This window comes from Ovis aries, chromosome 5 (genome assembly GCF_016772045.2).
Source record: "Ovis aries strain OAR_USU_Benz2616 breed Rambouillet chromosome 5, ARS-UI_Ramb_v3.0, whole genome shotgun sequence".
Classification (NCBI taxonomy): Eukaryota; Metazoa; Chordata; class Mammalia; order Artiodactyla; family Bovidae; genus Ovis; species Ovis aries.
The window spans coordinates 104,268,146-104,281,525 of NC_056058.1; the positions used below are offsets into that span (position 1 = coordinate 104,268,146).

At 48.6% G+C, this 13,380-nt stretch overlaps 1 protein-coding gene and 1 long non-coding RNA gene across 3 annotated transcripts in view; one reads left to right on the forward strand and one right to left on the reverse strand.

Annotated features, from left to right (window-relative positions):
* Positions 1-6,519, reverse strand: part of EFNA5 (ephrin A5) — a 292,897-nt gene extending 286,378 nt beyond the window's left edge. For both annotated transcript variants that reach the window (XM_012179028.4, XM_004009108.5), the window contains exon 1: positions 4,571-6,519. In XM_012179028.4, coding sequence (XP_012034418.1) covers positions 4,571-4,695 — 125 coding nt within the window. In that variant the 5' untranslated portion in view covers positions 4,696-6,519. The remainder of the gene's footprint in view (positions 1-4,570) is intronic.
* Positions 6,520-6,611: 92 nt separating this feature from the next.
* Positions 6,612-12,474, forward strand: LOC121819690 (uncharacterized). Its single transcript, XR_006060050.2, has 2 exons — positions 6,612-7,180; positions 9,875-12,474. It is a non-coding gene; the product is annotated as an uncharacterized LOC121819690 (long non-coding RNA).
* Positions 12,475-13,380: the final 906 nt, after the last annotated feature.

The following is a 13,380-nucleotide window of genomic DNA, read 5'->3' on the forward strand; positions in this document are numbered from 1 at the left end:
CATCACACAGGCTTTATTTTTAAAGCAGATGGATATAAACATCAAAATAACAAAGTTACCCCACTGTATCTAACAAAATGTTACACTGAGTTCGGAGTTAATAAAGTTAAAAGACTCTTAACTAATGTTTTTTACTTGAAGAACTTTTGTTTCTAATATATGAAATACTATTTAAAAGATATAAAATTCTAAAACTAGAGTTATCAAGGTTGGTGATAAGGTCTTTCAAAACCAAGATCAACTTTCCATATTTCCTCAAAACAGATTCGTAGATTTCGACCACACTGATACTTGTTTGTCAGTGAAAAAGGCGCAGTATTGGCGTAACGGTATATATACATGACACTGGCAGCTTGGACTTTTAAAAATGAAACAAGTGAATTCTGAAAGAGCAAATAATATGCAAGGACTATGATTATCGAAAAATGTTACTACGTCTCTCAGCTTAGTCACAGACATACTGCCTGAGAGATTCTGGAGTGTTGATCTAGAATTCGTATCACTTTCACAACTCAAGATTTCATGTTAGCAAAACTAAATGGTGTCAATTACCTGCTACTCTAACATGAAATGTTTAATTTACAAGTCCAAAGAAAACATACCGTCAGGCTGAAATTTATAAAATCCCAGATGAACTACGGAGATATCTTTTCCCATAAGAGAATAACATTTTAAATTGGTGATTCTCAAACATGAACAGAAGCAAAGAACTGAAGAGAATCAGTACTTTTGAACTACGGTTATATTTCACATTGTATTATTTTACCATTCCATCCATTAATGCAAACCAGTAGGAGATAGGTTTACTTATCCCAGCATCATTTTGGTAAATGGGCAAATGAATCCAAGAATTTTTCAGTAGACACAGTTCGAATATTTTCTTCGAAAGAATCAAACTGTTTATAGCATGTTTCAGATTAAAAGGCATATTCTTAATACTAAGCCAACTCTACGGTTATTAGCGTAGCTACTAAGGGAGAATGTAAAGAAAGTTCTATTGTTGAAAATCTTTTTAAAAGTTACTTAAAAGTATTTTATGTTATTAAATTAAGGACAAATAGCTATATTCCCCTTGACTTGGTTCTTAATTACTCAAACTCTAACAGTTTAATTACTCTAACTCTAACTCTCAGACTAGAGCATAACATTAAATGGATCTTAATATCACTTTTACTATTTAGGTGAAACTCATACAACTCTTCAAATGTTTAGAATATAAAAGATGCACTTACAAAAATCTTATCATATATTTCTACACAGATTGATAGGTCCCAGTTGCTATTTTAGAGATCTGTAGCGAGTCAACACATAAAATCAGTGTTGCCCACCAGCCAATAAACACTGGAAATTTTAAAAGTTATTAGCATTTAAAAAGTGAACCTTTATTTCCCAGAAGTGAATACCTGGGAAGACCAAGTCTAAGAGTGAAAGTATCCGACAGCAAATAAACTGTCCATGTTTTTTCTCTGTGAACTGAGAGCTGTGGGTCTACTTCTGTTACCAAAGTTCTCAACTGTGAAGCCCAACACAGCACATAAACGCCTATGACTGCACAAGTCACATGTAAGGTATTTAGACCTTGTGATCAAGATATAACACTTTAATTTCATTCTAAACTTAATTTCAAACTGAAGTCCATAGGTATAAGCTAAAACACTTCATTTACTTCATTTTGCCATAATATCCACTTGTGATCATCTTAATGTGCCCACTTAACTTTTCTTCCAGGAGAAAAATCTCTTAAGTCTGTTTAAGTTGCAATTAAGTTCTCTACTTTTTTCTACAAGACTGAAGTCTTCTGGGAATATTATTCATTTAGCAAAATCTTAAAAGACATGATTCATGCAAAATCAAAAGGCACGGCTAGCTTACTTTACATACAAACAATAGATAAAAAGAAAATGTAAAACAAAACATTTGAATTAGCAGACCTCTTCAAATTTTCTAAACTATTTTTTCACTACCTTTTGTGATAAGCTGTTTGTTTCTAAATTACTTATTTTGCATTTGGCTCCTTTTAAATTACATCCAAGCTGACTTTTCTTCATTCATCAAAAAAGCACCAACATTTCTAAGATAAATCTGCCCACCGGTACCTAGCTTTAAAACATTACTTTTTTAAGTAAGTTTTACTGCAGTAACACATAAAGACAAACACAGTCACAAATCCCTAAGAATACGAAAATTACAGTTGAATCTCTTGGGTAGGGGTACATCATTCTTCCTTTTAAACATTATCAAATTGATAATGATCAAATAAACAGTATTTCCACAAGCTTCAAATTAGAACACTGACTTGGAGAATACTCTTGGTATTTTAAAATTCTACAGATTAACTTTGGGCAGCTTCAAAGACACCATGGCATCCTGAACAAGAGAGTTTTCCACAGGCAGGGCAGATCTATTAAAAAACATGACCTGTGACAAAAATCAATGTGCTAATCTCAAACCAAACAACAGTATCAAAAGCATAAAACAGAGATAACCTAAGATAAAATGTCCTCAAACTAACTCAGACTAGCTTGACAGGTTAAGAAGGAGGGGTAGACTGGGGACGTTGCTGATGCTTCCAGGACGAGTGGAACTCCCAAGTATTCCAATAAATGAATACCATGAGAAAAAAAAAGATCACCCTGTGAAGTTTGGGGTGGGGAAAAGAAAAGACAAGCCAGAGCAAAACGTCCCAAATTCAACGAACCAATTTCACTGCTGTTTTATTTAATAAGGCACTAAAGTTTAAAATATAAATTCCTCTTTCGAATATGCTGTCTAATAAAGCCCAAAGGGGAATAAAACCAACCAACATAATGAGACTTGCTTTTAACACCATCACAACTGGAAAGCTCGCCCTATTTGTCTTGTCAGCTTTAATAAAAGGCATCTCCTCTGGCAGGATGGTTCTCTTGTCTTTTTTCCTAATAGTGGTAAGTGGCATGTCAGAGAAGAAATGAGTTTCCCATCCCATCACCCATCTCCAGGAGATGTGTTTTTTTAAGCCAAACTTTGAGGGATGTCTCCACTTGGGCCAGGCGCTGCAATCAGCTCTGGGGCTACCTGGGTGTGACTGTCTTTCCTGGGAGGGCAGGGGTGTGTGTTGGGCGGGGGGGGTGGGGGGTACTCTATCCGCGTTTGGCAGCCGGTGGACCGCTAGTAGGGAGATCTCCCTGTCTGCAGCGGAGAGGACCTTCCTCCAGGCGGGGGAAGCCCTCCGGTGCCAAAGTAACAAAGGCCGGCGGAGAGGGCCACGGGGAGCGAGGAAAAACTAAGGCGCCGGCCAGCGCCTCTCCCCACGCGCGCAGCGACAGCGAACTCTTTTCCTTGGCCTCCCAACTCCCACTCCAGCCCAGGGGAGGGGAAAAAAAAGAAACAAAGCTGGGGTTTTCGGTGTAATCGAGGCTGTTTCCTTCCTCCACGGAGGGCGCGGAGACCAGCCCACCGCTGGAAGCTGGCCTCGGTCCCGGAGACGCAGAGCAAAGTGGGCCCAGCGGGGCCGACCGCTGCCCGGGAGAAAGGAGAGCTGCGACCTGCCCTCGACCCGGAGGGGGCCTCCCGGCCCTGCGGACAAGACCCCCGCGTCCCACGTCCCGGGGCTGTGAGCCAGGACCGGCCGCCGGCGGCCGGGGGCCGGCGCGAGCGCTCGGGCGGCCCGGGGCGCGAGTCTCCGGCTTCCCCGCGTCCCCGGCGGTCTCGGGCGGCGCCGGAGAACCGGCTCCAGGTGACCGCGCGCGTGCCTCCGGCGGCGCCGCCAGCCTCCGGACCCAGCGCTCCCACCTCCAGGGGCGGGCAACTCGGGCAGCTAGCTCGGCCAGCCTGCCGTGACCCGGCCTTCCATCAAACTTTCTGGCCCCCTGCGCCCACCGGGCGGCGCAGGAGGGGGGAGCGTTCTCCCCACCTCCAAGAGCGCCAGGGCCAGACGGACTGGGGGGCCGCCTGCTCTCCTCGCAATTAAAAGAGGAAAATAAAAACCTCCACCTTCCGCCTCCCAGGCCCCCTCTCTGCCCCCAGCCAGTTCGCCTTCCGAGCGCATCGGGGGGAAAAGGAAGGAAAAATCCACACACACACACACACACACACACACACACACACACACACACTTTGGGGATCTTTGGCGGGTTCTCCCCCGCAATCCTTGCGCAGCCAGGCTCCAGGAGGGAGCTCCTGGCGGCGCTGCGCCCAAGGCTCTCCTCGCCCAAGCCCCGCGCCTGGATCCGGATGCCGGATCGGCCCGGGTGCAAGAGCGAAGTCTCCACTCCCGGGCTCCCGCCTTTTCCGAGCGTTTCCCCGGCGTTGCGCAGAAGCCGCGGGTCCGGGCGGCCCTGGGGACGCCCAGAGGGCACCCAGGCTCCCCCGCCGCGCCCCAATAAAGAGGGGGCCCACGAGAGGCGCGTTTCCCGCGAGCGCCTGCCAAGCAACCCGCGCCGGAGCCCACGTAGAGTCAGCGCGCGCACCGCGGCCGGCCAGGGCGCGCGGGTCCCCGGCAGGCGCCGCCGCTCTGTCCGCAGGGCCCCGAAGCCCGGGGAGCCCCGGTTCTCCGATCCGCCGCCCCCCACCCCACCCTCCGCCGCCCTACCTGGGGTTGCTGCTGTTCCAGTAGACTGCGTAGCGGTCGGCGACGGCCTTGGAGCCGGGGTCCTGGCTGCACACGCACATCCACAGCGCGAGGAGCAGTAGCGTCAACATCTCCACGTGCGGCATCACGGCGGCCAGCGGCGCGGCCCCCGACGCGCCACTCCAGGGAGAGAGCAGGCGTCCGGACACCGGGAGGGGGGCGCGAGCGAGCGGGGGCCAGATAAGTATCAATAAATAGAAACGCAGAGGGGCGCGCAGCGACCTGAGAGCGGGCGGAGGCGAGCGAGAAGAAAAGAAGGCGACGGAGTAGAGGCGCGATCCAGGCAAACTCGCAGCCCCGCTGGAGGGATCGGGAGGAAAAAAGGGAAGCGCAAGATGGAGAGGAGCGTGCGTGTGTGTGTGCGGTGGCGGCGGCGGCGCGGGCGGGGGAAGGGGTGCCAAGCTGGGTCTCGGGCGGCGGCGGCGGGCCGGTCACCCGGGCAGAGGGCGGTGCGCGCCCGGCCGGGCGGCGGCACGCTGCGCAGTCACCGCGAGGGGCGCGCCGCGGCCGCGGGGAGACATACACCGGCCCGCCGGGCCCGGCTCAGCGGCGGCGGCGCTGGCTGCGCACGGCTCCGCCGCCGCCCGGGGCCCTGGGCACCGCGCCCCGCTTCGCTCCAAGTTACTTCGGCAGCCTTGGGGGGGGCAGGGGGCGGCAACCGCAGGAGAGGAGCTCCGTGCGGATTGCGCGGGGGCGGAGGTGGGGGCTTCGCGCCTGCGGTCCCGGGCAGTCCGAGGACCCCCCGTTTCCCCCGCCTCCTCGGTGCTTTCGAGCCGGGTGAGCCCTGGAAATCTCGGAGGCGTCCCAGGCGCGGTGAGCGCGGGGCGGTACGCCGAGAAGGGCGGGATCTGGAGTCACGGAGCGGCCAGCCCCGCCGGCGTCCTGGAGCTGGGGGAGCGGCCGCGGAGCTCTGGAGGAGACGTCTTGCTTCGCAAACCTCCAAGAAAAGTTTGGCTCCCCGTGTCTTCGGGCGGGTCCCCCACCCCGCCTCCGGCGGAGTCCGTCTGCGGCGGCGGCGGGAGGCGACACCCGGCCGCGGGCTGAGTCCCGGGGACCCCTCGCGCGCGCCTTCCTCGGCCGGGAGCGGGTGCACCGGGGCGCGCAGAGAGCAGAGGTTACGCACCAGCCGGCCGGGCGGAGCTGGGATGCCGAGACCCGCGGGGCGATGCCAACCCAGCTGTGACGCTCGGGAGGGCAAACGACCCCTCGCAGATGAACCCCTCCAACTCCCGAACGGGCCGATGTCAAGTCTCCGATCGCCTTCCGGGAGCCAGACCGAGGCCCCCAGCTGCGGGGCCGAGAGCGCTGGGGGGAGCTCTCAGAAGTGTCCCTGCGACTCCGAGTGCTTCCACCCCAAGCCCGGCAACTTGTAGAGATGCATCAATCAGCTGGAAACGCCAAAGGAGGAGGGAAAAAAAGAAAAAGAAAGAAGAGAGAGAGCGCACGAGCGCGTGGCACCTCCCCGATGACTACATCAGAAAAACCTTCCAGTTCCTCCAGCAGCGGCTCCTCTTTCCCTCCTCGGGCGCAGCAGCAGCGAGGGTGTGAAAACCACCGAGAGAATCCCCAGACCTTCGCCAGGCGGGAAAATAAACTTGAGCGCAGCAGCGGCGGCACCAGCAGCCCGGGAGGGACTGCAACGCCTGGCGAGGAGTGGGAAGGGGTAAAAGTCAGTTTTGCAAAAGAGAGAAAGGGGAGGAAAAAAAGAGAGAGAGAGAAAATGCTTTATGGGAAAAAAAAAAAAAAAAAACCTCCTCGGGCACGCCCCCTCGTTAATGACCTGCGTGTAAAGCCGACAGCCGCCGCCGCCGCCGCCGCCGCGCGGGAGCTCGGGGCCGCGCGCGTGGACGTGGACGGGGGCGCGGGGGCCGGGGCGCGGGGTGGGCGTGCGGCGCGGAGCCCGGCCCGACAGGGGGAGGCGCCTGCCGCCTGCGCCGTCGCCGCCCGGGTCATGTGGGCTGGTTTTTTTTTTTTTTTCTTCGCCCCCCCCCCCCCCGCAACCCCTTGCAGTTTACTTGGGAAGGGGTGGGGAGCGGCTGGAGCAGCCAGTCTGGCCCCGGCCTGCTGTTTGCTTACCGATCGAGGTTTTTTTTTTTCCCCCTCTATCCAACCCTATTGGTCTGCTCCACGAGAAAAGAGGCGTTTTCCTAATCTCCTCCCTTCCCCACGCCTCCTAACCCCCCCTCCCTCCCCATCTCGGGCCCCACCTTCTAGAAACCTGACTAATTGAATTACTGGGAGTGCTCGGGCGCCCTCTCCTTCGCGCGAACCCAGCTGTGCCGCGCGTAACCCTTTGGATGCTGACATTTTTTTTCCCCCCATCTGGGCTTCGGAATGGTCCTGACGTCTCTTTACCTGAGACGAGGGGGTTCTTTAATGACAAAGGAACGGGTTATCCCACCCTGCCGCCGGAAAGCCGAAATCCGTCTCCGGAGCCCCTCGAGTATAATAACGAAGTCTCAGCAGCCGGCGGGCAAGGGGACCACAGTGACCACGTGTTCTCGTAAATCTCCGCCCGGGTCTTCACGACGCGCGCTGCCCGGCTTATCTGGCGACCCGAGCATCTCTCAGGTGCCTTTGAATTGCCCTCTTCCTACCAGGGATTTCAATGTTCCAGGGCAGCAAGGGCGAGTTTTCTTTAAAGTGATCCTTTGGAAACACTTATTTTTTTAAGTCCAGAAAATCAGTGTATTAAGTCGAGAAAATCAGTTTACAGTGATTACAATTCAGTGCGAACCCACGGCGGGGAGGACATTGAATGCAGCAGGGACCACCCTACACACACCCGAAACACCTTTCCTAGTTCAGCTCCGAGGTCGGTTCAGTGCGCACTGCCCAGAGGAGAAAGGGTCTGCACGAATCCCGTGCAGGAAAAGAAATGGAGGGCAGGGAAGGAGTTCTCTTAACGATCGGAACGCGTCTTGTGTCCCCGGGCTCCCAGAGTAAGGCTGCAGCGCTTCGGGCCCCGCACCGCCCCCCACCCTGGCCGCCAGCTATGCGCGGCCGCCCTAGAGCCGGGCGGGCCTCACGCCCCGGGACGCGGGCAGCGCCGGTGAGGCGCGCAGGGCGCGCGGCGCCGCGGCGCCTGGAGACTCGGCCTTGCGGGGCCGGGGGCCCGCTGGGGTCCCGTCTGCCTGACGCTCCAGGGGATTCGCTGCCTTAGCGGGAAGGCCTGATCCCAGGAAAGCAGCCAGGTTCGGCTTCCGAGCCTGCAGGCTCTCCCGAGTACTTATGAGCACTAGGAAAGGAAAGATCGCGTCTTTCCTCCGGCGCCCCCGGTCCCCGCGCCCTGGATTTGCAGGCGCTTTCGAGCTCTTTGGAAGCGTCCACGCGCCCTCCAGTGGCGGGCCTGCGGTCTGCACCCAGTGGGGCTACTGCCCGCGGCCCGGCCGGGTTGAGGAGGACCGAGGCTCCAGGGCCACCAAGCATGCAGGTTGGAGAGGGAAGAGACAGTCCCCCTCGACGTGGGGTCACCTGGGTGTCCCCGGCTCTCACCTAAACTCTGAGTCGTTTCTCAGTTACAGAATTATTTCCCATCTAACCCTGAAATTGTCCTGGAAAAGTAACTCTTGTGACTAGACACGAAAAAGCAACCTGTAATTGCAGATTGCGCTGCAGACCTCCCTAACAAACCAAGGGCCTTTCCACGTTAAGAAATGTGTATCCAAAACCATCAACAGAAATTCTTCTCGACCATCTGTATGTTTCGCAGAATTCCAGCAGTGAGAAGTCAGAAAACTTAAGCTAGGGAACTGAAGGATAAGCTTTAATTTTTTTTAATCAAATTTTCATTTAAAACGTTTTCTCCCCGCCTCCACTACCCGCCGCCCACCCCACCCCCACCCGCCACCCCCCAGTTCTGCTGATGTTCAAGTTCTTGGCCTATTTTACGATAAGCTTGTTTCCTTTTTTTCTGTTGCAAGAAGGATGCATTTTACCCTTATCTGTCTTTCAGATAAGAGCTCTAATAGGTGTTCCTATGACTGAGGCAGTTTTGCAGGAAATATTCTGGACTCTTTTAAGGGACATATGCATCTTTAGGAAGATGAGAATTCACGACTCCTATCTTGGGGGAAATGCTGACTCTCATCAGAGAGACTTTTTAGTCAGGGAAATATCAGGTGTCAGGAGTTAGCAAGCTGGCTTCCTGTGGCAGCAAAGCCAGAAAGAGTAAAGAAAAGGGAATTCTATCCACTTATTTCCTATTTGAAACATACACTGTAAGAAAATGTGAAATATCAACATATCAAAAGAATATGGATGTCCTGATATTTTAAATATTTCCAATCTGTTTAAGTCTGCACGGTCCCATTTTATGCAGAAAAAGACATCCTACATTACGGTTTTCCTTAAAATGATTCAAGGAGTAGGAACAAAAGCCATCGGAATTTGCAACAGTTCGGAACACAGTTCAAACGTCTATGGGAAATAATTCATAGACTTACATGCCTCCTTCTGGGATTATATACCTAAGTAATTACTGATACTGAACTAAGTAAGAAGTAATATGATGGATACATACATAGATGAAGTTTGAAGAGAGGTATTGTAAAATATACTTATCATTAGATAATGTGGCTTCGTCTCCTCGGGAAAATACTCAAGTGATTTGAATTTATACAAATCAGCATGACATAAAATAATTATGATTAGCTCAGTGTCACAGAAGCAATGACTCCAAAAGTTGGCCTTCACAACATAAGTCATCTTTTGCCAAGCATAGAGGAAGGTGCTAGTGTGTCAGAGAAAACAGCAAGAAACTAAAACATACAGAATAAAAGTGCAAAGAGCGTTAGAATGCTTTGAGTTCTCCAAGATTGAAACAGGGTTGTTGGGAGCTTAGAGCTGAAAAGTTGGTTCAGAATGGACTGTAGAAGTTTAGCTATATTCTAAATATATTTGGCTTTAAAGGTACAGGCAAACAGGCACACTGGTGTTTTGAAAGCAAATGACACTGAAGCAATCCTTCAAATTAAAATACAAATAGGGATTGATCTATTTATTCATTTATTTATTACATTTTGGCCAGGAAGTATCTAGATGGGTGTTCTAACCTTGGCTACAAATTAGAATTACCTTGGGAGGTTGTGTTTTTTTTTTTTTAAGAACCATGTCAAGACCCAACTGCCTGTTTTAGTTGGTTAGGGGTGGGGATTTGGTTTCTGTAATTTTTAAAAGCTCCTCAGGGAATTCTAATCAGCATAGAAAATTAAGAATCACTGATCTAGGTAATTTACTTTTACCTTAACTATTTCAATATTTCAGGCAAAGAAAAAAAGCTCCGTACTTAGAAGAAATGTCCAAGCAAACCATCAAGGCAAGAGCATTGACACTTCCAAGAACTGAATTTCATGATACTATCAAAATGAAGTGATACTTTAAAAATAATTTTCAGATGGCACAAAACAGAATACCATCTCCTAGATGTGACTGCAGGGCAAGCTTATTTTGAAATATGGATTAGTCTTCATTTTTAGACTAGTTTGGATTTCCTTTCTGTATTAGCTGCCGCCAGATAGAAGTGGAAATCTACTGAGTCAAATGTCCGGACAAGTAATGAAACAAGCTGGTGAACCAAGCTCCACAGTTCACAGACTAAGCAACTCTTGTTGAAGATAGCAGTTAAATTAGAACTAATACCCCGAAGAAATAATAAGGGAAATAAACGCAAGAGCAAAGATTGAGAAAGTAGTAACTAGACAAAAAACTTTCTAGCAGGTGACTCACATAATGTGATTTATGCTAACCCTGCTGTCTTCCTAGAACTTCAGAATTCATTCCAAAGAAACACAAGTTCCATCACCAAACTGTCACCCTGCCATCCTGCGCCCAGACTGTTTGAAGTTATTTCATGAAGCCTTCTCCCTTCTTGACCCCGTTTTATAACAGCTTTCTCAGAACCTTTAGAAAGAACTCTTCCCTAGCTTTGCTTTCCTTACAGACCTTAGGAAAGGCTCCTTTTCTGTTTCTGATGCAGTTGAGTTTCCTGGGTGTAGTCTAAAAGAGGGAGGAGAAACAGCCTCTACTAAAGTACCGACTCTCTACCTTCAACCTGTGATCTTCAACTTCCGTCTTGAATTTGCTAGGATCCCTACAATTGCACTCATCTCACATGCTGGTAAAGTGATGCTTAAAATTCTCCAAGCCAGGCTTCAGCAATACGTGAAACGTGAACTTCCAGATGTTTAGGCTGGTTTTAGAAAAGGCAGGGGAACCAGAGAACAAATTGCCCACATCTGCTAGATCATCGAAAAAGCAAGAGAGTTCCAGAAAAACATCTATTTCTGCTTTTTTGACTATGCCAAAGGCTTTGACTGTGTGGATCACAATAAACTGTGGAAAATTCTGAAAGAGATGGGCATACCAGACCACCTGACCTGACTCTTGAGAAACCTGTATGCAGGTCAGGAAGCAACAGTTAGAACTGGACATGGAACAACAGACTGGTTCCAAATAGGAAAAGGAGTACACCAAGGCTGTATATTGTCACCCTGCTTATTTAACTTATATGCAGAGTACATCAAGAGAAACGCTGGGCTGAAAGAAGCACAAGCTGGAATCAAGATTGCCAGGAGAAATATCAATAACCTCAGATGTGCAGATGACACCACCCTTATGGCAGAAAGAGAAGAGGAGCTAAAAAGCCTCTTGATCAAAGTGAAAGTGGAGAGTGAAAAAGTTAGCTTAAAGCTCAACATTCAGAAAATGAAGATCATGGCATCCAGTCCCATCACTTCATGTCAAATAGATGTGAAAACAGTGTTAGACTTTATTTTGGGGGGCTCCAAAATCACTGCAGATGGTGATTGCAGCCATGAAATTAAAAGATGCTTACTGCTTGGAAGAAAAGTTATGGCCAACCTAGACAGTGTATTAAAAAGCAGAGACATTACTTTACCAACAAAGGTCCGTCTAGTCAAGGCTATTGTTTTTCCAGTGGTCATGTATGGATGTGAGAGTTGGACTATAAAGAAAGCTGAGCACTGAAGAATTGATGAGTTTGAACTGTGGTGTTGGAGAAGACTCTTGAGAGTCCCTTGGACTGCAAGGAGATCTAACCAGTCCATCCTAAAGGAGACTAGTCCTGGATGTTTGTTGGAAGGACTGATGTTGAAGCTGAAGCTCCAATCCTTTGGCCACCTGATGTGAAGAGCTGACTCATTTGAAAAGACCCTGATGATGGGAAAGATTGAAGGCAGGAGGAAAAGGGGACGACAGAGGATGAGATGGTTGGATGGCGTCACTGACTCGATGGACGTGAGTTTGGGTAAACTCCAGGAGTTGGTGATGGACAGGGAGGCCGGGTGTGCTGCGGTTCATGGGGTCTCAAAGAGTCGCACACGACTGAGTGACTGAACTGAACTTCTCTTGAAGCCTGTGGATAATTTTACAAGTTACTGAAATATTCTTAAAGAGACATTTGTAGAATTTCTTATTTATTGACTACATGTTGCTTTGTTCATTTTGAAACTTAGTTTAAGACCTACATAGTAAAATTTTAAGCATACAGAATTTTGAGCAGTCATTGTGATAAAAAGCCAAACGAAGCGATTAGTCACATATGTATATATGCGTTATGCTTCTGTGTATTACAAATGTGTATGTGCTTAGATATAATTCTGGAAGAAGCAAACAACAACTGGTTGATTCAACCAATTTCCACATCATTTTTCATTACCCAGACTTCAGTATATATACCATAGAACTACGTGGCCAACATTCAACTATAAAGCTGAAATTGGTAGGTGATGGTTTCCCCTAAGAAACGTTTATGTTGCCCTTCACTATTGGAACACGTATGTACCTTCACTGCTCTGTAGTTCCCCTCTTCAAATATTTAAATAAAAATCACCAAATAAAATCTATCTGCATTCTAAAACTCTAATCAATCAACCGACATAAGTGAACTATCCTAAAATGGTCTTTGTGAGTGATTAAACAGCATTACACTCCTTGCTTAAAAGAATTCAAAATAAAAAATAAAAAAGGAAAAAGAAAAAAGAATTCAGATTGCCATGAATGCATATTACTTACTAAATAAGTAAATACATGTATAATATATCTGTTCTATTACAATAGCAACATAGATACCTACAGCACGCTGCTGCTACTGCTGCTAAGTCGCTTCAGTCGTGTCCGACTCTGTGCGACCCCAGAGACAGCAGCCCACCAGACTTCCCCGTCCCTGGGATTCTCCAGGCAAGAACACTGGAGTAGGTTGCCATTTCCTTCTCCAAAGCATGAAAGTGAAAAGTGAAAGTGAAGTCCTTCAGTCATGTCTGACTCTTCGTGACCCCCTGGACTGCAGCCTACCGGGCTCCTCTATCCATGGGACTTTCCAAGCAAGAGTATTGGAATGGGGTGCCATTGCCTTCTCCCACCTACAGCATACCCTTATTCAAATAAAAAGAACATATGTAGCCTTTTCAGAAATAAAGTTAACCTGTGCTTTTTTACTAAAATATATGCAAACTAATAATTAGGATACTTTTCTCCACCAGCTACATCTAATGTCACCCAAAAAGCATGTAAGTTGTGTGCTGTTGTATTTTTTTTACTTGTTTAGAGACTCCCCAAAGGCAAGAACATCTTTTTTTTTTATTTAATTGGTGCCATTATGTACATACACATTTATACACATGTAGCATGTTTATGAGCATGTATATGGATAGGAAGAGAAAGAACTTATTTTTCAATCAATTTTCCCCCAAGATTTCATCAACTTCTGTGAGAATTCTATTTATAGGCAAGCAGAGGATATAACCCTTAGT